Genomic DNA, 21,816 nt, shown 5'->3' with positions numbered 1-21,816 from the left:
GTTCTCCTTGTTTCTTTGGATGTCGGGAGTTCCCTTGACAATTCGAGAGTAGCAGTTCCCGATGATCTCCAAACTCATAACTTTCTTTGTCAATGAAGCTCTAGACGACCAAATGGGAGAGTTCAAGTACATACCAATGCCTTGCAAAAGCCACCAAAGCCGGAATGAACGAAGCGCCACACAACGCCTGAACCAGCTCCCAAAACGAGTAAATACTCGCTTTAGACATCAATGAAACCTGTAAAAAAGACGGGTTGTCTACAACGCCACGTCCTGTAAAGCAGTCCCTCAACCTGCAAGAAAGTCAGCTACACCACCATAGAACACTACAGCGCCGGGATGTGATTTTTGACGAGATGTTGGCTCGTAGACGGCTAATGACTCCCGAGACACGTCTATGCATCCATGGCCTTTGAGAACCAAAGGACCAATTCCTTAAGCGCTAACAAATCAACCCCAGAGCCAGAGGATTGAACCACGATGAAGAACAATAGACTTAACTCCTCAAGTGAAGTCGTCGCTAAACTCTCGAAGAGAACTAAACAGGACGCCGAAAGCGGAAGCTCAAAAATAGATGTGGTGCACCTAGAGATCTTCTCAAGGCCATAGACGACCATCAAAGTGTAACCAGAGGCACACGCACGAGGCATCAAGCAAGACACTTTCACCACAATTACATCCGCCTTCAGCCTTGCCTCCATATCTAAACAAAGACCAGAGAACTCCTTACAACGGCGAGTGGGCACCAGAATCTCTCCGACCCGAAAAAAACCTAAGCAACCATTACCATCACCGAACAAACACAGAACACAGGATCTGCAGCTGCTTACACCGACAAACCTGTCCGTGACGAGACTCAGCACCTCCACTCCACGACGACGACGACCGAAGATATCCGAAAGGGGAAAGACGAAACTCTTCATAAACCCAAAACCGACTCTCGACCTCTCCACCTCACTTAACCCTCGCCGCAGGTCCGTAGAAGGAGCCACCTCCACCATGATTCATCTCCTCGCGACTGAAGCTTCTGCTGGATTCCATGAGCCATAATCTAGAAACACAAGCATATCGAGCAAAGGAAGGTATAGGAAGTCAAGAGCAAAGAGGAAATGAGAAAGGGGAAGAAAGAGACCCCTCCGACCCCGGCACTCGCGTGGACGCGCCGGCTGTACGACGGTGGATAAGACACACGCGATGAAGAAGGTGAGGTAGAGAGAGAAAGGGATCAGAAAAGTTTTCACCAATCAATCATTTTTTCTTAGTAGTACTATAATAGTTTGATACCATTTAAGAGCATTTTGCACAAATGAAACCCTATAATGTGCAACTAAACTTTTTTAGTGTAAAAACCAAAACAAAACCTACCAATAGATTAATTTCACAAACACACATTTTAGAGATGCAAAGCCTATTATGTCTTCTTTCAGCTTCTTGAGGTTGCAACAATTAAATTAGTCAAATATCTTTTCTTTCATTTAAAATACTTTTGTTTTAGTTTTAGTTTTAGCTTTCATGAGATTATCGGAGTTTTAAAATGAGTTTAGAAGTTGAAAATTTATATGTCTGTATTTTCTTTGAGAAGACTATACTAAGATAAAAAAAGAGTATAATTTTTAATTTTTTTAGTCCCTGCATGCTTAGAACATTTAGCTCAGTGCAATTCTCCAAAATAGACCACAAGGAGGAAAATGACCAAAATATTTCATTTAATAGGTAAAAGGACCATAATATTCTAGATATATAAAAACAAATTTAAAAAGATATTTTTTATAGTTTTAGATTATATATTTTCAAATTCGTACTTTTTTATAAATTTTATTTCGAATTTGTTTTTTATTTTTTTTCTTCAAATTTTATTTTTGTAATTCGAAAATACCTTTTGAAACTATTTTTAAAATTTTTATTTTATAAAATTTTAAATCTCAATCCCAAATCCCCACCCCTTAACTCTAAATCTTAAAGTTTGGATTAGTTAACCCTCAGGGTATAAGTGTATATTAACCTCTCTAATGAAACATTTTGGTCATTTTGATCCTTAAAATCTATATTTGTGACATAAACTTTTTTAGTCCTATCCTAGTAGGATCTTTCCCTTCAGCTTAATAGTGTTCAAAATATGATGCCTATCGGACGTAGTGGAGCGCATGAACAAAAAAATTCATAACCCCCTTTACAACAAAGTTGAAAGCTACATGATACATCGAACGACATAAACAAATGAAGTCAAACCAAATGGTAATAGCTGCTCACTAAAATTACATTCACTGATGTCCCAAAAAAAACGTAATTAAATTCACTTTTTTAGAAGTTGGCAATTCTAGAAATAAAGTCTATGGATATATCCTTTAAAGCTTGTTGCAGTATTCGTTAAGTTTGTAATAAACTGTATGAGAAGTCGAGTATATTTGTGTGCTTCACAGTACATTCAATTCAACTACCTATATCTACGCCTGGGACTTTTATCCGGATTCGATTCGAGATTAATCCGATCCGAATCCGATCCAAAAATCCAGATATCCGGAGGGGCCGAATCCGGATCCGGATAGTAAAATATTAGATCCGTCAAAGCCGGATCCGGATATCTTAATTTTGTTTAGTCCGGATATCTGGATCCGTAAGTTTTATTAATAACTATTTCAAAAATAGTAATATATATATATATATATATTAATTTAATTTAATATATTCTCATTTTTATAATAGTACAATGAAACTTTTATAAATTAATAATGTTGGGACTACACCAAAACAATATTTTTTTTTATTAATTTATAGAGATATTAATTTATCGATATACTAGTTGAACCAAAAACTCAATTTGGGACTATAAAATTATATTATTTTATAGAGATTTTTAGTGTATATTAATTTATAGAGTATTAATTTAAAGAGAATATACTGTATATATAAATTTTATTTAAATTTTTTAATATTATACATAGAAAGAATTTAAAACATTATATATGTTTTTATATTTAAATTATTTTTAATATTTTATATATATATATATATATATTATTATTATTTTTATTTATTTTAAGGATCCAAATCCGGATATCCGTCGGATATTACAAGTTTTAGAAGGATATCTAACACCCGGATATCCGAGAACCCCGGATCTTGTTAAAGATAGTAAAATTACGGATCTGCCGGATAAGGATCCGGATCCGGATAACTTAAAATTGCCCGGATACCCAATCCGTCCCCCTATCTGTGGATATATCGTCTCATGCTTTTCAAGTCGCCAGTCTGGTGAATTATACTATTATCTTTAATGTCTTAAATGTCTTAACACTCTTGGACTGAGGACTCCCATAGGGCCATCATGACAATCATATAAATGAATGCAATATGAAGATAACTCTGAAATTTAACTAACCCAAATGCCTTTGTACCATTTTGTAAACAGCAATTTCACTTGTTCCCTTTTATCAGTTTACGGAAACAGAGCTTATATTTATCATTATATGTCTAATTAATTTGTAAATCACATAGATTTGTACATCAAAAGGAATGTTCAAATTAGGAACGTTGACATACTCATACTTACGTCAACACTCCTCACAGTTCTGGACCGATTATCAACGCTCTATTGTCGATGTAAGCTTTCTAGACGATGCCATAGTCATAATCCAAAAGTCAAGTTAACCATCACGATAACGCTTCCATTTTTGAATTAGCCATTACGATAGTCACTAGCTAGCTTCCCTCTCATACATTGGTTTCAATTGCTTCCTTTTTTCAAAACTATGGCTAAAAAGGCTTTAGAATTTTGTCTTTGCATCATATTCCCCAAACCAATGTTGGATTTTAATAATTAAGGGAAGCAACGCTTCAGACAAAACGGGTCGACTATGAGTCAACAAATGCGTTAATTAAAAGGCACCGCTAGCAGGGGGCTTGGTCTTCTATGATATTGAGTTGTTTAACCAGGCTCTCTTAGGTAAACAAGTGTGGCGTATCTGGGACAAACCTAATTCCCTTTTGGCACAGATACTGAAGCATCGTTATTTTGCTACTTCTGAGTTCTTAGACTGTGGAGTTGGAACACGCCCTTCTTATGGTTGGCAAAGTATATTGCATGGTCGAGAGCTGCTCAAACAAGGTCTCCAGCAGGTCATTGGGAATGGACTATCAACTGAGGTTTGGTTAGATAACTGGCTCCTGGAAGATATTCCTCGACCTCCTAGATACCAACAGGACACTCTTGTTGATCTCACCATGGAGGTTTGGGACCTCATTGATGCTCCCACCCATTCCTGGAATAGAGACCGTGTACGTCAGTTTATTCATGAAGATGATGTGGAATTGGTATTACAAACTAAGTTCTCCTTAACCATGGACGACTCAATGGTGTGGGCTCTCTCAGCAAATGGGAGTTACAACACTCGAAGTAGTTATAAACTGTTAGAAACCCTTCAGGATAGACAGTCTAATCAGACCTCGCAACTTCCTCCGCTTGAAAGACAACTCTGGAACAACCTCTGGAAAACTAAAGCTCCACCGAAACTGAAACATTTTATGTGGAGGGCCTTATCAGGAGCACTGGCGGTACGCCAACGTCTCAGTACTCGGGGTATTACGTTGAATACTACATGTACGAGGTGTGGTATGCACGAGGAGAGTATATGTCATGTTCTTTTCCAGTGTAAACCAGCTCGTGAAACGTGGCAGAGATCAGGTTTTCCTCTTCCTCCTGGGGGCTTCTCTCGCAGTTCGGTTTTTCTCAACTTTTATCACTTAATAACAGAGAGTCGGAAGCAGAACTCTTCTGTGGAGACTAGAAGAAGATTCCCATGGATCCTCTGGCAGATTTGGAAAGCTAGGAATGCTTTCTGTTTCGAGAACACGAGGGCTGAGGCTGAGGTGATCTTCAATAAGGCACAAGAAGACACCTCTAGCTGGTTTCACGCTCAGTCTGCACAGTCTGGTGATCTGAGTTGCCCTCGAGGAGCGGTAGTTGCTGTGGAAAGGTGGAAACCTCCCCCCTGTAACATGGAAAAGTGCAATGTTGATGCCTCATGGGACGGAGATGCTAGGATCAGTGGAGCTTCTTGGATTACTCGAGACTCTAAAGGTCAAGCTGTGTCTCATAGTAGAAGGTCGTACTCAGGGGTCAATTCGTTATTGGAAGCAGAGTTATTGGCACTGTTCTGGGCTATTGAATCGTTGAAAAACCTTCGGATGAAGAAGGTGATCCTGGAGATCTCATCTAAAGAAGTTTATGAGCTTATCACCAACTCTATAAGGCTGCCTAGGTACTGGCAGGTGCTTAACAACATACGCGCTCTCCTGTATAATGCATGTAATTATCATTTCATGTATATGTCCATCATACTTGTAATAGGGTTGCCTCTGAAGTTGCAACAAGTGTGACAAGAGATCTTCGCCTTCAATCCTATGTGGCGTCGGGTGGTCCGAGTTGGCTGAGTTCTCTCATCCTTTTGGAGGCTGTAACAACCGGTCAGGACCAGTGAACTTTACTCTTCTTGTGGTCAGGCCTTTTGTTTTGATGTTAGACTCCTCTCTGAGTCGTTAGATTTTTTGTGTTTGCCCTTTGTTTTGGGCCTCTTTCACTTACCTATTGGTGATCGCTCTGTTTCGGTGTTTGTTTTTGCTACCTGACCTTTGGTCAAACATTATGGGTGTATCCCTTGGAATGATTATTTGACAAAAAAAAGGCACCGCTTAAGTTAAGTTAACGTGTGCGTTGATTAAAGGCACCACTTGAGACAATATATGAAGCGATCAAGTGCCATACGAGAAAATATAGAGAAGATAACTAAGAATCAATTGGATTTGATCTTCTTCTTCTCCATAACAAAGTTCTGAAAGAAAATTCAGAGTATAGTTTGTTAGGGTCTTTGTACAGATGTGTTCTATTGAGATTGATAGTTGTATCTTCTAAATAGACGTCCAAAAACTACATATACCATTATAGAGGTGAAATTTTGTGTTTAGGAAATTGCTCAAACAAGCTTTTATCAAACTACGATTAAGTTGTGAAAGAAAAAAAAAGTAATCATCTTATTTATAAAAATTTATAAATCTAGTAATATTTATAAACGTTTATAAATCTAATAACATTTATAAAAATTTATAAATTTCAATGTATTTTTGATTTGCATGTGTACTTTGGAATAACAACTAAAGCTTGAAGTTCTAATTAAGTGACAAAAGATTTAAAATTTTGGGTAAGAACGGTACCAAATGTGTTGTCATCATTGCACGTTTGAGCTTATTATAAGCTTTTTGAGTGTTATTGTACAACTCCAACTGGTCCTTATCCAACAGTGAAAAATGTTTTTAAAAGACTGTCAATCTTAAAAACACATGCGTCTCTTTAACGATGACAACACTTTTTTTTTTGGATCAATTTCTATAGCCAAATTATATAGCCTAAGTACTCCACCCAGTATGGCAAAATTTGAGCACCAGCTTCTTGTGCTAACGCATTAAGTTGAGAATTAAAATCTGATACAGATTCATTTTCTTCCATCTTCAAGTTCTCAAATTTTGATTTGAAAAAAAAAATCATCTTTGAACTTTTAGCCTTCTCGGTTCCTTGTAATTGGAGAATATCCCACGCTTTTTTTGCATTTTGGCATTTTTGAATCAGACGAGATGTTTTTTTTGACTGATGTAAAAATACAAGATATTTCTTTCTTCCATCTTCAAGTTCTCAAATTTTGATTTGAAAAAAAAATCATCTTTGAACTCTTAGCCTTTTCGGTTCCTTGTAATTGGAGAATATCCCACGCTTCTTTTGCATTCTTGAATCAGACGAGATGTTTTTTTTGACTGATGTAAAAATACAAGATAAAGCCTTTGTGAAATATCTTGACATCTCCTTCTCACTCTTTGTACATTTAGCCAATGGTTTGTTGATTACAACACCATCCTTATCTACTATCTTGGAAACTTCATAGCCATCTTCCACTGATACCCAAACATCAATATCAATATTTTGCAAGCTTGCTTTCATCTTCACTTTCCAATGCCCATAGTGTTCAGGATCAAGTATAAATTCATGTACTATATCATTCATCTTGCCTTCAAGATCTTCACCAGTTACTTAGATAACCTCCTCTGATGCCAATTGAAAGTGCAAAATGGGTCTAATATAGAGTCATACGAGAGTTGTGTTAAGAAGTACTACGGCATATGAACACAAAAAATTTACAACAAAGAAATACGTCTTTACTAGATCTTTTCAACTAAACTTACAAGTCTTACTTAATAAGTAAAATACGAGTCTCACACGTTTCTATGATTTAACAGATGATCCAAAAAACTCTATCTCCTTTGTCCTTTATGTTTCACTCACATACAAGTAATAAAATCTATTTTTCTAAAAATACTTTTCTTTTGGGAAAATCGCATAAAAAACCTTGAAACTGTCACTTACTAGCACTTTAAACCTTGAACTTTTTTCACTAACACTTTTAACCTTCAAAGTGACATTTTTATCATAAAAAACCTCCAAAGAAAAAAAATGACCGGCTGAACAGGTTAAAAACAGTTTTTTTTTCAAAAAATAATTATTTAATTAATAAAATAAACAAAACAATTAATAAAAATCGAAAAATTAAACAAAAAACTCATGAATTCAAAAAATTCAAAAAATAAATAAACATTTAAAAAATTAAATAAAAAATAACAAAAAAATTTAAAAAATAAATAAGATCAATTTAAAATGGAGAAAAATAAAAAAAATCATAAATTTCAAAAAAAAAATGAAAATTCAACATTCATTTTCAAATATAATGTCAGAAATTATCATTGGAGATATGTCAAAAACCGTATCATTGGAGATATGCCAAAAACCGTTATTTCCGACATATCTCCAATGACGATTTTTGGCATATCTCCAATGATAATTTCCGACATTTTATTTGAAATGAAAAAAAAAAGACTTTTTTGAATTTTGAATTTTTGAAATTTATTATTATTTTTTCTCTATTTTAATTTGTTCTTATTTATTTTTGAATGTTTAGTTATTTTTTATTTAATTTTCTAAATCGTTATTTATTTTTCTCACTTTTTTTTTAATTTATGAGTTTTTTGTTTAATTTTTCGATTTTTATTAATTTTTTTGTTTATTTATTAATTAAATAATTATTTTTTGAAAAAAAAAATTGTTTTTAACCTGTTCAACAGGTCATTTTTCTTCTTTGGAGGTTTTCTATGATAAAAATGTCACTTTGAAGGTTAAAAGTGATAGTGAAAAAAGTTCAAGGTTTAAAGTGCTAGTAAGTGACACTTTCAAGGTTTTTTATGCGATTTTCCCCTTTTCTTTTTGTTGATCTCATACAAAGTTCCCCAACTTACTTATACTAAATAAATTTTGTGGCTCTCTTCCCCAAGTAAAGATCTCCAAATCTCTTTGTTCATATTCTTTTTCCTTTTAAGAAAATCTTCTTTTTCCCTTAATTACAAACTTCCTTTTCAATCAAACTCTCTTTTGCTTAATAGAAAACCTCCATTTATCTTCACACATATATTCTCTTTCATTTTCAAATTCAAACAATCAATACACAACTCCAATATAGCTCAAGCTTCATACAACACGTTATGTACTACCTCATGTAGTACTCTGCGTACTAATAAGTACTCTGCGTACTAATACATCAACAAAATTAACAGTCACTTCTTGTGGTTTTCACTTTTCAGTTTGTTAATAGTTTTTCTATTTTTAAAGATTACCAGAATATGCAAAAATGTGTCAAATGATAATGTAAGTTGTGAAAAACAAATCAAGATATTATCAAAGAAAGAAAGAACAAATGTGCGTAAGAATAGTATGTATAAATGACAAATCACTCACTGACACTTAAATTGCCTTAGATGAGCATAATCCAAAGAGGGAAGTGATGGAAAGTACAGAGGAGAAATATTTGATGTAGTTCAAAACAAAGGAAATTATGCCGCATAAAAACCCATAGATTAATTGGTTTCTAAATTTTGATCATTTAAAGTCCACCTAGAAATATGGACATTAATAGAAGCCCAAATGTATGTGGACATGGATGCTCATTGGATAGCCCACCATTTTACAGCTCTAGTTATGCGAAAAAGGAGAATTATGCGTTCAGTTCAGCCTAGAAAGGAGTGGAATAAAGGCATCTGGTTTTGATTTGCAAATGTCACAAACGTGTCTTTAAATCACAGCAGGTCAGATATGAGATTTAGGGACTATAAATATTTTTTAAATTAATTAAAAATTCTTATAATTTCGTAGCCATGTGACTTATCTATAGTAACTTTTAAAATTTGTTGAAAAAAGAACTCTTTGAAATTTAGGAACCAATGTAAATGTTTTATTCAGCTGTGCCTAGAACCACCATGAATCATAGTGTGAGGCGCTATTGTTTAAGCCAGACCAACTAGTTAAGCTTCTGTTTATGGCTGGTGAACAGTCGAGATTCATCTCACCTCTCCCGGTTGGAAATCCTTTTTCTCCTTCGGTTGGCCTAGTTAAGAGAGTGGTCGAGTTAGCTATGGACAGTTTCATGAGATCGGCTATCGACTACTTGTAGGATATAACAAGCCAATCATATCCTATCCTCTTCAACCTATATATCTTTTAATCTTGCCTTTTATAAGATCTCAAGATAAAGCCGACGTGCTCGACATCTTCAGCAATTAGTAAACAAAAATATAATTGTCTTATTTAGCAGAAAAAATATAACTGTCTTCTTGCTCGAGTACGTAAAAAGTAACACTCGCAGGGGTACGTTCACGATCAGAAGTCATCATTTTAATTGTCTTTTTTTTTCATAGGGACACAGTCAACACCCAGCAGCTCCTGTGACAAGTAAACACAGCAGCGACATGCCGACACCTTATATTCTCCACCATTTCTTTTGCCTATATTAATGTTTTATAATTTTAATAGCCGAAATTGATCACAGCGACAGACACCCTACCGAACAAGGCCATTCTTTGAAGAGAATCCCGAGGTCACGTAGTGGACACGTAAAAGTGATATTCGGGCTCATGTTTCGTTTTCCTCCATAATTTTGTTGAAATGTAAGGGATCCTGATTTTCTCTCGTTTTGTTCAACCATTAAAAATATCAACTTCAAAATATTTTTAATATACAACTGGTTTAAACTTACCCAAGCCCGGAAGCTTTATATCAGTGGGATGGTAACTTGATTGCTGTCTGGTCAAACTCTGAGGTCGACTCAATTTTTTTTTTAATTAGATCAGTATGCTTCAAAGTTTGCATTTGGATTCTTAACGTCTTACTTACAACTTATACACCAAAGCATGAATGTATATGTTTATGTTTTGGTGTTACGCATTTAGTTTTGGACTTGGCTGTTGGATGTTCATATCATTACAGCTCATTAATAGAGTATAAGATAATAATATGCATATCTATCAAAATTGAATTTGAAATATACGTCAGAGATATATAGAAAATACTTTAGTTACCGGTACTAATATTCAGTACCGTCTTAACTAATATAATAGCCTTGGACGAAACACGAAATATAAACCTTTTTATAAATATTTTCTATATTTCTTTTTAACTTAAGCTCTAAGATCTAATTATATCAGTGGGATGGTAACTTGATTGCTGTCTGGTCAAACTCTGAGGTCGACTCAATTTTTTTTTTAATTAGATCAGTATGCTTCAAAGTTTGCATTTGGATTCTTAACGTCTTACTTACAACTTATACACCAAAGCATGAATGTATATGTTTATGTTTTGGTGTTACGCATTTAGTTTTGGACTTGGCTGTTGGATGTTCATATCATTACAGCTCATTAATAGAGTATAAGATAATAATATGCATATCTATCAAAATTGAATTTGAAATATACGTCAGAGATATATAGAAAATACTTTAGTTACCGGTACTAATATTCAGTACCGTCTTAACTAATATAATAGCCTTGGACGAAACACGAAATATAAACCTTTTTATAAATATTTTCTATATTTCTTTTTAACTTAAGCTCTAAGACCTGAGACAAATAAGAAAAAAAAGTATCTCAAAACTAATGGTGAAAATATAGATTTTTTATTGTTTTGTTTTTAATAAGTAAATTCAATTTACTTATTATAAATTTTTTTGATAATTTTTATAGATTGAATGGACCTTTAAAACAACACAAAAGTTTTTTATAGACCCATGGAAAATGCCATGTTGCCATGGGTAAGAGCCGGATCTGCTAATATTACTCAAAAAATTATTTTGTTGCCGATTTATTTTTGGATCAGCAAAATAACTAAATGTTTTTTTTAATTGAATCAAAAAGGAAAACTAAATGTTTGATTTTTTAAATTATTAAATTTATATTAAAGAGTCATATAGACATACTTATGATTAAAATTACAGTGAAAAGATTAGGATAATAATCATTTAATTCTAAAATTAACTACTAATATACAAAAAGATTCTTGCAAGGCAGCGTAAATGCAATATATAAACTTTTCTTTTCGTTTGATATTTTGCATTTCAGATCAAATTTTTAAATTTTGATGAAAACAGTAAGTTATTATGGTTTTCATTTTTTTTGTTTTTTTGTAATCAACATAAACAGACTCAATTAAGACTATGTAAACCACCCTGGTAATTCAAAATCCATATGAACAACGAAAGACAGTTGTTTTTTCGCACTACTGCCAGACTGTTCGCTTTTGTATTATGCATTCTTCATACATGGATGATCTCTGAGTGATTAAAACTCTCTTTCAAGTGTTGAATATCTTTTAGATAAGTTGCAAATAAAGGCCATTCTGCTGATTTTGAAACCATCTTCACCAATGGAGAATAATCCATTGCAAACATCACATGAAACTGTCTTAAATTCATCATACTTTTCATTTCCTAGATAAGGACTTCTATCTCTGAATGAAGAAGAGAGATATTGGCTCTCGCATTTCTTTCTCCCATCAAGCCGTTGAAATCTTCTAATGTACTATACAAACCTTATCATGAGAAAGGATCCTGGTCTTTCCAAGACTCATCCGTAAAGCACCTTTGACCCGATATGTTGGGTAAAATATCTGAACCTCATTCTCTATGTTGGGCGACCCTTTGTGAAAGAGTTGTATGTGCCTCAATCCAAATACTTTATTCAGTTTTTGCCAATTGCAAGGTATCTCTGGATCATAAATGGTATTACTGAAAACCATATTGTTTTGACATTTTCAAATGTACCATAAAATCTAGGAAAATTGATGATTAGACTTTGGCGGAGACACTCTCCAAAATAAATGATCATATTTGCAAAAAACGATTGCGTAGAAAAAACATTAATATTCGATGGGATCTGTGAGAGAGCCTAAACTTGGACTGACAGAAAACATTTAAAGAACACATGATTTACTGATTCCACTTCTGCGCCACATCGTGAACATTGTGTATCCCCTTGAATCCCTCTCGCCCGTAGACTGTCCTTTACCGAGATACATCTTGATACTATTTGCCACAAAAAAATGCTTAATCTTAGGTGGATACTTAACTTTCCAACAAAAAGCCTTAAGAGCAGTCACATCTGGACCATAAACTTGAAACGTCTTCTCTATATATGGGTACATTCTCTCTACATGATAGCCAAATTTAACCACATATTTCCTATTTTTGGTGAAGTGCCAACCATCTATGTCAGTTATATAGTTCGGACTCAAAGGTAAACTTTCTATAATTTTTGGATCCTCCGGTTCCGATTTAAAATAGAGAAATCTGATACTAAGTTTTGCATCTTTCGTTCCGATTTAAAATGAAGTGTTTCTACTCCGAATGGTAACCGATGATTGAGTAGTGCAGGACAAGCGGATTATATATTAGGGTACGGTCTATCTACGGTTTATATAGTAGAAATACATATTGCAGAACAGCTGCAGTTTGTATAAAATAACCGGTTCAAAACGCAATCTGAATGGTGATATATATAATGAATAGTGTAACTAGAGGATACATATAATATATTTATATTATACAAACTAAAACGTCAGTAGTAGGATGTCAAAAAAGAGAGTCAGTAGTAGTAATATAATTTTTAAAAATATAATTTTTATTTAAAAATATTTTATAAATCTGAAATATTATTACTGAAATTTATAGCTGATATCTTATTTTACTTAAAAAAAATTATAATAGTGCTAGTTGTCTTTAAATAAATTAAAAAATAAAAAATGTTGAAATCAATATCAAAATTTACTATTGAATATTTATTCAATAATTTTATAATTATTATAATGTTTTTTTATAATAATTATAAAATTATAGAATACCAGATCGGAAAATAATATAGGCAAAACATTACGCGATGACAATAATGTTGCTGTCAAAAAAATAAATAAATAATTATTATAATGTTGATAATTTTTATTAAATATACTATAATGAATAAAGATCTTTTAGGTAATTTTGAGAGAGTTTCTCTTAAGAAAATCTGAATTATAAAAAGAAATTATGAACTAAATACACATGTAGAAATATAAACTAAGGGGTGGAGGGGGGCGGGGGGGGGATTGGTAAATGAATTCTCATATACTTAGAAAATTTTGAGATTCCTTTGTTATTTGTTCTTGGATTTCAAAAATTTTAATAGAATCCATTATTGGTTTAAGAATTTTCAAAATCTATTCAAATCCCTTATTATTCAAAAAGTTTACTTATTATTGATTCTCTAATTCTAACTAAATCTAGTGTTATTGGAAGATAAATTCTATTTACTTTTATTCAAAAGACTCAACTTTCAAATATCATATGTATCCATGTGATTTTCGAAATCCATGTGATAAAAAAAATTGGAAAACAAAATAGTTACTCTTACCAAATATCTATTGCACATTAAATCCAAATTATATGTCCAAACTATAATCCATAACATTTTATGTACTTTTAAATTTTTGAATATATAATTATTTTTATATTGTGTTATCATTTTGAATATATATAATCATATTTATAAATATTAAAAAGTTTCAAATAAAATTTGAAAAATAGTTTCAAAAAGCATTTCCGAATTTGAAAAAGAAAGTTTTTTTTAAAAAAAAAGAAAATTTGCAAAAACAAAATTTGAAAATTTGAAAAAAGAAAATTTGATTATTTTTTGAAAAAAACTATTTTTAAAAAAAATTATGAAAAAGTTTAAATTTGAATATATATAATTTAAAATTTACAAAGCAACTTTTTTTATTTTTCATTTTTATTATTTATATATCTATAAGGTAAGGGGTAAAATAGTCTTTTGCAATTTCATGAAATATATTTGGGTCATTATCCTCCTTGAGGACTCTCTTCATAACAAAAAATCAAAAGAGCTATTTAAGAGAATATCCCAATTGTGTATGTATCATTATTATTATTTTATTTCGAAAAAAAAAATAATCATGTTATATGATTATAAATAAAATAAATTATATATTTACTTTATAAAAAAATGATTGAAAAGAAGTTATATAAATTCATGAAAAGCTATACTAATCTAAAAAGTTATGATCAAATTTTATAAGTCAATGCATATAAAATTTTTACAATACACATGTAACTTTTAAAATCTATCAACTCTTAAAATTTACAAACTCTACACAAATTCATCTCCCAATAACCCCGCCTAATATTATTATTAGATAATATGATTGCTTAAAATCTGTAAAAAAAGGTAACGTAAATGAGTATTGACACTCAAACAACACCCTACAAGACAGATAATTTGCTTATGAGATATGTGATTTTGCATATTTATGTTTTTTGCATTTTTAAGAATTAAAAATATAAAAAAAAAATTTTTTTAACAAAGCTAGTAGCGATGTATAAAAATATATCTAACCACACCTTTTGACTATCTTTTCACCTATGGCTTCGAATGATAACAGCGGATTGAGCGGTCCGTGATAAGCGGATTATATACAGCGGTACGGTTTAGCTGCAATTTGTATAAGTAAAACGCATGCTATGGGATATATATAATATATTTATATTTTTACAAACTAAAAATCATTAATATTAATATATTTATAAAAATGTATTTTAAAAAAATGATTTATATATCTGAAATATTTAATTAAATTTTTTATTACTAAGATTTAGAGACAATTGTTTTTATCAAAACAATTATAATTACACTAGTTGTCTTTAAAATGTATAATGAATAGTGTAATTTCGGGAAACATAAATTATATTTATATTTAAAAAATTAAAAAATCAGTGATTAATATAATTTAAGCAAGTTTCTATTTAATAAAAAAAATATATATATATATATATTTACTGATTTATTTATTCTAAATATTGTATCATCAAATTCTAAATCTGCTATTGTTTTAACGATCTTATTATTTTACAAGCCAAAAATAAAATAGGATATATATGTATTTGAAAAATTTATTTATGAAAGTTGCAATTATTTTGGGTAAATTTTAAAAGTTTATCATAATATATTTAAAAAATTGATCAAAAGATTTAAAATTTTGTTTCTAAATGTTTTAATATATGTCTTTCAAGCTTATACGAAATTTATAAATCAAAAAACTATGAAAACAAATTGGGGAAATTTTATGTTTACCACTTTCATGAAACTACTTTTCATCTTTACCACCACTAAAGAGACATTTTCAAAAATATCTTCTTCTAATGGCAAAAGACTCTTATACACTTGTTATCTATATATATAATAAATCATTATTTAAATAAAAAAATAAAAAAAAATATTTTTTTCATGTTTTCGAATTATACTCTTTTAAATTCGAACTTTTATATAAATGTTTTTTGAATTGATTTTCTTTGAAATTTTTTTTCTTATTTTTTTCAATTTTTTTTTTAAAATCAAAAATTATGTTTGAAACTATTTTTTAATTTTTTTATATTTTTAAGTATTTATTTATATATTTATTAGAATATTAAATTTCATATTCCAAAAATTATAGGGGTATAAGTGTCTTTTATCCTTCATTAAAAATGAGGGTAAAAGTGATTAGTATAACATGAAAAGTGGTACTATGAATGTGGTATTTGTGTCAATTTCTCAAAAAAATTTGAAATATGCCTATGTTTGAATATAATATGAAATTCAGTTTGCTATTAAGATATAGTTAATATTTTTCATATTTTGTGTAATATTAACCAAAATATTCTTTTTAAAAATAGTTCTCTAACAGTAAAAACACACACACACACCATTTTACCTTCTTATTAATTATTTAAATTATCGATGTTAACTTTTAAAATTATAAAGATTTTTTTTAAATAATAAAAATGATATTATCTAACAATGATTAATCTTTACTACCTTGAACTAATGAAAACAAAATTTAAACTATGTAGTTTATTTAAAAAGTTTTTAAAAAACTAAATATTTAATTATTTACTCGATAATATAAATCTATAAAGCGAAAAGTTTAATTTTTAAAAAACTTTTGAAATTTGTGAAATGTTACAATATTTTAGAATATGACAATAAAACAATATTTTACTAATCTTTATATATATAGTTACGATTTTAATAATGAAATAATAATCCAAAAATATATATAGAAGAAGATACAAATACATGTGAAAGTTTGAAACAATCTATTCAATGAAAAAATATACCGTAAACTTATTATGTTTTACAAATTTATAGACACATATGTATTATAATATATACCAATTTAGAATTAAAAACAAAATGTTTATATAAAATAAATGAAAACAAAAACCCGTGCAGTTGCGCGGATCGAGATCTAGTTTTAATTAATCATTATTTCGTTTATGAAAATCAATAGAAAAGAAGAAGGTGAACGGTAACATATTCTCATCCCACCCTGCGTTGTTCAAGGTCTAATTCTCCGAATGGTAATAATGAATTGAGCGGTACAGGACAAGCATATTGGATATTTTGGTACGATTTAACTGCGAGTTGTATAAGAGAACAACTGCGATTCATCTAAAAAGTAGTTCAAAACAAAATATAAATTGTGACATGTACAATAAATAATATAACTGCAGGATACATATAATATATTTATAGTTTACAAACTAAAAAATCAGTGATACTAATATAACTTTTAAAAATATAAATTTTATTTTAAAACTTATTTTATATATCTCAAATATAAAATTTAATAAGCTATTATTGAGATATATATATATATAGCCAATTATTTTGGGCTTAAAAATTGTAATTGCGCTAGCTGTCTTTAAAAAAAATAAATTAAAATATCTGAAAATATTTTATTAATTTATATATGTAAATTAAGGTATCAGTGATACAAATATAACTTAAACAACTATTTTATTTTATTTATCAAAATCTTTTATATATCTATAAACATTTACAAGTCATATTCACATATTTCCTCATCTGAAATATTGTATTTGAAATTTTAAAATTGTAGTTAGGCATGGCACATTTATCTGGAACTAAACCGAACTAAAAACGAGGCTCGTTTGGGTTTGGATCATATCAATTATACTAGTGGATCCTATATTTCTAGAACCAAAAAGGCCAACAACCGAACCTGAATTAAATCGAAAACCAAAACAGAACCAAGCTGAGAACCGAATAGGTACCTAAATTTATATAATATATTTTATATATTTATAAATTTTAATTAAATTTAGTTTTGAAATAATAAAATAATTTAAAATTTTATTTATAAGTCAAAATACCTAAAATAATGAATTACTAGAATAGTTTTCAATCAATACGGAGATACAAAACAACAAAATCGTTAGATAAGATAGTTTAAACGAGAACCGCTACCGTTAGGTTTCAGCACTTAGTTATTAAATTTATACTAAATTATAATTAAGTACTGGTATAATTATTATTTTTTTGAAAAAAAATATTGTTAGTTTTTTAATTTTGTTAATTAAATAGTATACATTTTAACTTCAATGTAGGTATATTATATGGACAAGATAGTAGTGATTACATCTGTGATTTAATATAATTTTTAATATAATTTTGAAAGTATTTTTATTACAAAAGTGACTAATCACATTTTATTTTATTTTTCTTTTCAGATTCAACTGTGGTTTACAATAAAATTTATCCCGCACCTTCTTCTTTTACAATTTATGATTATTTTATTTATTAAAAACAATGGCAGTAAAATTGGTTGAATGGTGACCCATCATCTCTCTTTCCGCCATGCGTTACACTTGTCCCGCTTTTAACATCCATAGCCTACATCTGGCTATTATTATACCAGTGAATTACTTGATGCAATTATACTTTGATACTTCGAGTCTCCGACTTTGTAATCAGAGGATTGTATCATTTACTAACAAGTTATTCTGAACCTAATAAAAACTCCTCATTATTATTAATGAAAGATCCAACGTTGACTTTTTATATAATAATAGACCCGTTACGTCAAGTATGACCCTATTGTTATAAATCACTCCTATCGATCAACTAACCGATTAGACTCAATAAATCCAATAAATCGTCCAAAGTCTACAAAATGTATTCAAGTCGCCAGAGCTTTCATGGTCGTTGTCAAGCCTTTCTGTTTTACTCGTTATCTACAATCTTCACTTGCGAAACGAGATACCTAAACCCTAAACTCTACTTAAACCCCCTTAATAAGTAGCCTATATATACATATATCTTGATCTTTCTCCATTCCTCACTGCATTGGATTCAAAAACTTCTAACTAAACGTTTATTAATCGAAACCCCTTGAAATGGCCGGCTCATTCGAGTTCGTTGTGACCAGAAAAAACCCTGTACTCGTTACTCCAAAGTCTGAAACTCCAAAAGGTCTTTACTACCTCTCGAATCTCGATCAAAACATAGCAGTCACGGTCAAAACGTTTTATTACTTCAAATCAAAGTCAAAAACTAACCAAGATTCCTACAATGTGATAAAGAAATCTCTCTCTGAGGTTCTTGTTCATTATTACCCTGTGGCCGGACGGCTGACCATCAGCCCTGAAGGGAAGATCGCCGTGAATTGCACCGGAGAAGGAGCAGTGCTGGTAGAAGCTGAGACTAATTGTGGGATAGAGATGATCAAAGAGGCGATCTCTGAGAATAGAATGGAGATGCTCGAGGAACTTGTTTATGACATTCCTGGTGCCCGGAATATTCTTGAGATTCCACCGGTGGTAGTTCAGGTAAGGTTTCGATCGATCTGATCTCTTGATTAATTATTGCTCCATACGTTGTGAGTTTTGTTAGACGATGTTGTTGGTTCGAGGCATCCACCATCGTATTTAAACTGACATGGACATGTTTAACTATAAGCACCCATCAGACTCAGAGTAGCTAGCTATCATCGTATTTAATATTGACGATCATTTTTTTTTTATTTTAGCCATTTTATAGTATCAATCAATGTTTATATTTAATGTTAGGAATAAGTTTGCCATATGGTATTTAATGGTTTTGTCCAAAGTGTATAATAATGCGATTTGAATATATATGTCGCTTTCGATAATTCAATTTATTAGATAACATAGTGTAACAATATGAAAACCAGCTATCAAAATTGTTAAATTACACCCTTTTTGACAAGTGACAACATATATACATGCATCTAGCTATGTTTCTTTTGTTAAAATATCTTAAAATAGTAACAAATGATCAGCTGTTTGAACGTTAACTACCCATTAATAATTAAGCTAGGACCAGAAAGTGCGCACTCACTCTCATTATGTGCTAAGTTAGAATCAGGGGTAATAATTAACTAAGCAATGGTGAGAATAAATAAGTAGGTTCTTTTGTTTCATTCCCACACCCTAATTTGTTTTGTTTATTATTGATTCTAAAATGTTGGATGAAATAAAAACATGTTAAACCTTTTTTTTTTGTTCCGTTTCATTACTCAGGTGACAAACTTCAAATGTGGCGGTTTTATCCTAGGACTAGGCATGAGCCACAACATGTTCGATGGAGTGGCGGCTGCAGAATTCTTGAACTCGTGGTGCGAGACGGCAAAGGGCCTCCCTTTATCTCTGCCACCTTTCTTGGACCGTGCCATTCTCCAACCAAGAAAGCCACCAAAAATCGAGTTCCCACACAACGAGTTTGACGAAATCGAAGACATTTCTGGCACTGGAAGACTCTACGACGAAGAGAAACTCGTCTACAAATCGTTTCTCTTCGAACCGCGAAAACTAGAGAAGCTCAAGACTATGACAAATGAGGAAGATATTAATAGTAACAATAAGGTTACAACATTTCAAGCTTTAACCGGATTTCTTTGGAAATCACGGTGCGAAGCGCTACGATTTAAACAGGACCAACGAGTTAAACTTCTTTTCGCGGCTGATGGACGGTCTAGATTCATCCCTCCTCTCCCAAAAGGATATTGCGGGAACGGGATTGTGTTAACAGGTTTGGTGACGTCATCAGGAGAATTGGTTGGGAACCCTCTTTCTCGTTCGGTTGGTCTAGTTAAGAGTGTGGTTGATTTGGTTACAGACAGTTTCATGAGATCGGCTATTGATTACTTGGAGGTTAACCGGAATAGGCCGAGTATGACAGGAACACTTCTGATTACGTCGTGGTCAAGATTGTCACTACATAAACTGGATTTTGGATGGGGAGAACCCGTTTTCTCTGGACCGGTTGGTTTACCAGGGAGAGAAGTGATCCTGTTTTTACCTGGTCTCGAAGATATGAAGAGTATCAATGTGTTCCTTGGACTTCCTGCCTCTGCCATGAAAGTGTTTGAAGAGCTTATGAAGATTTGAAAAGATTTATATGATAACTTTCACAGCCAAATTATGATTTATCATATGAATTAATTATCTACAATCATAAGAAGAAAAGTGATGCCTATTTATTATTTATACATGTTCTTTATATCAATTTAAATTTTATGTAATTTCAGAAAATGATTGGTCAATACAAGAAATCAGTTGTAATGACTAATATAGATGGTATTGTTCCAGCTTTAAGGTCATTTTGGATAAGTTTTTAAATTTTTACATTTATAAATATTCATTCTAACGTTAAAATCAAAAATATTATGGATGGTTTGGTTTAAATTTGATTTTCATAAAATAAAATATGCTTTTATTTATTTAAGTATTTTTTTATATTTCGGCTCGGTTAGGTTTCGTTAAAGACCATAAATATATGTTTAGACCATATTAATGTATGGTTTGTCTTTCAAATTGATTATTTTTGTTTAGTCTGGATCGGATCGGTTTGATTAATCCCAATTTTTCCTAGATTTATTTTGAGTTGGGAAAATTATATTCAATACAAAGTTAGAGAGATAAAAATTCGACTTGAGGTTTCAGTTTCGGGATTATTAGATTCAACCCAAAAGAATTTCGCTATCCATCATCAGAGAATGTTTACACCGGAGCCTCTAGTATAGGCAGAGGTTTCTGGTTTACAGAGACTAAACCAAAATTAGTTATATCGTTTTAATAAACCAAACCATGACTATCATGACATAGGTTCAGTCGATGATATATATACTCTTGTTTTTGTTTCTGTATGGATTGTTTGTAATCTGCGACTCCATAGAGTAAGATGGTAATGTATCAGCTAGAAAGGACTCAAGGAATATAACAAACAAGCTAAATGATGCGTGGATGTCCCATGGAGATGGATCTCATTAAAACTCACTATCCCCACTTTCGTGTTTTTAATGGTTTCCAGGACATATGGATTTGGTTATCTTTGTGTGAATATGAGGATATATGCTTCGTTTTCCTTCTCTATTTGTTCGTTCTTTTTTTTATGAGCCTATTGCACTATATAGTTTCTGTGAAATGGGGATTTGAGCGTAATGGAAGCATAATGGAGAAGCTCTTACAAACTATATAAATCTCCGAAACTCGCACTATATAGAGAAGTGTGGATCAACGGATTGTGAGGGAGAATGCATTGAATGATATT

The 21,816-nt window shown here is 31.3% G+C and overlaps 1 protein-coding gene across 1 annotated transcript; it reads left to right on the top strand.

Moving 5' to 3' along the window:
• Positions 1-18,421: 18,421 nt before the first annotated feature.
• LOC111198615 (fatty alcohol:caffeoyl-CoA acyltransferase-like) lies at positions 18,422-20,866 on the top strand. The gene is made up of 2 exons (XM_022687388.2): positions 18,422-19,073; positions 19,788-20,866. Exons 1-2 carry the CDS (start codon positions 18,642-18,644, stop codon positions 20,652-20,654), a joined length of 1,299 nt encoding a protein of 432 aa, XP_022543109.1. The 5' UTR covers positions 18,422-18,641; the 3' UTR covers positions 20,655-20,866.
• Positions 20,867-21,816: the final 950 nt, after the last annotated feature.

This window comes from Brassica napus, chromosome A6, assembly GCF_020379485.1.
Source record: "Brassica napus cultivar Da-Ae chromosome A6, Da-Ae, whole genome shotgun sequence".
Taxonomy (NCBI): domain Eukaryota; kingdom Viridiplantae; phylum Streptophyta; class Magnoliopsida; order Brassicales; family Brassicaceae; genus Brassica; species Brassica napus.
The sequence above is the reverse complement of the archived record's forward strand: the minus strand, read 5'-3'. Positions and strand labels throughout refer to the sequence as shown.

Bases quoted from the DNA above. Each gene is read 5' to 3' on its own strand.
- LOC111198615 (XM_022687388.2), top strand. From the start codon at position 18,642: ATGGCCGGCTCATTCGAGTTCGTTGTGACCAGAAAAAACCCTGTACTC. The intron at 19,074-19,787 runs GTAAGGTTTCGA...TTCATTACTCAG, and splicing joins TTCCACCGGTGGTAGTTCAG to GTGACAAACTTCAAATGTGG.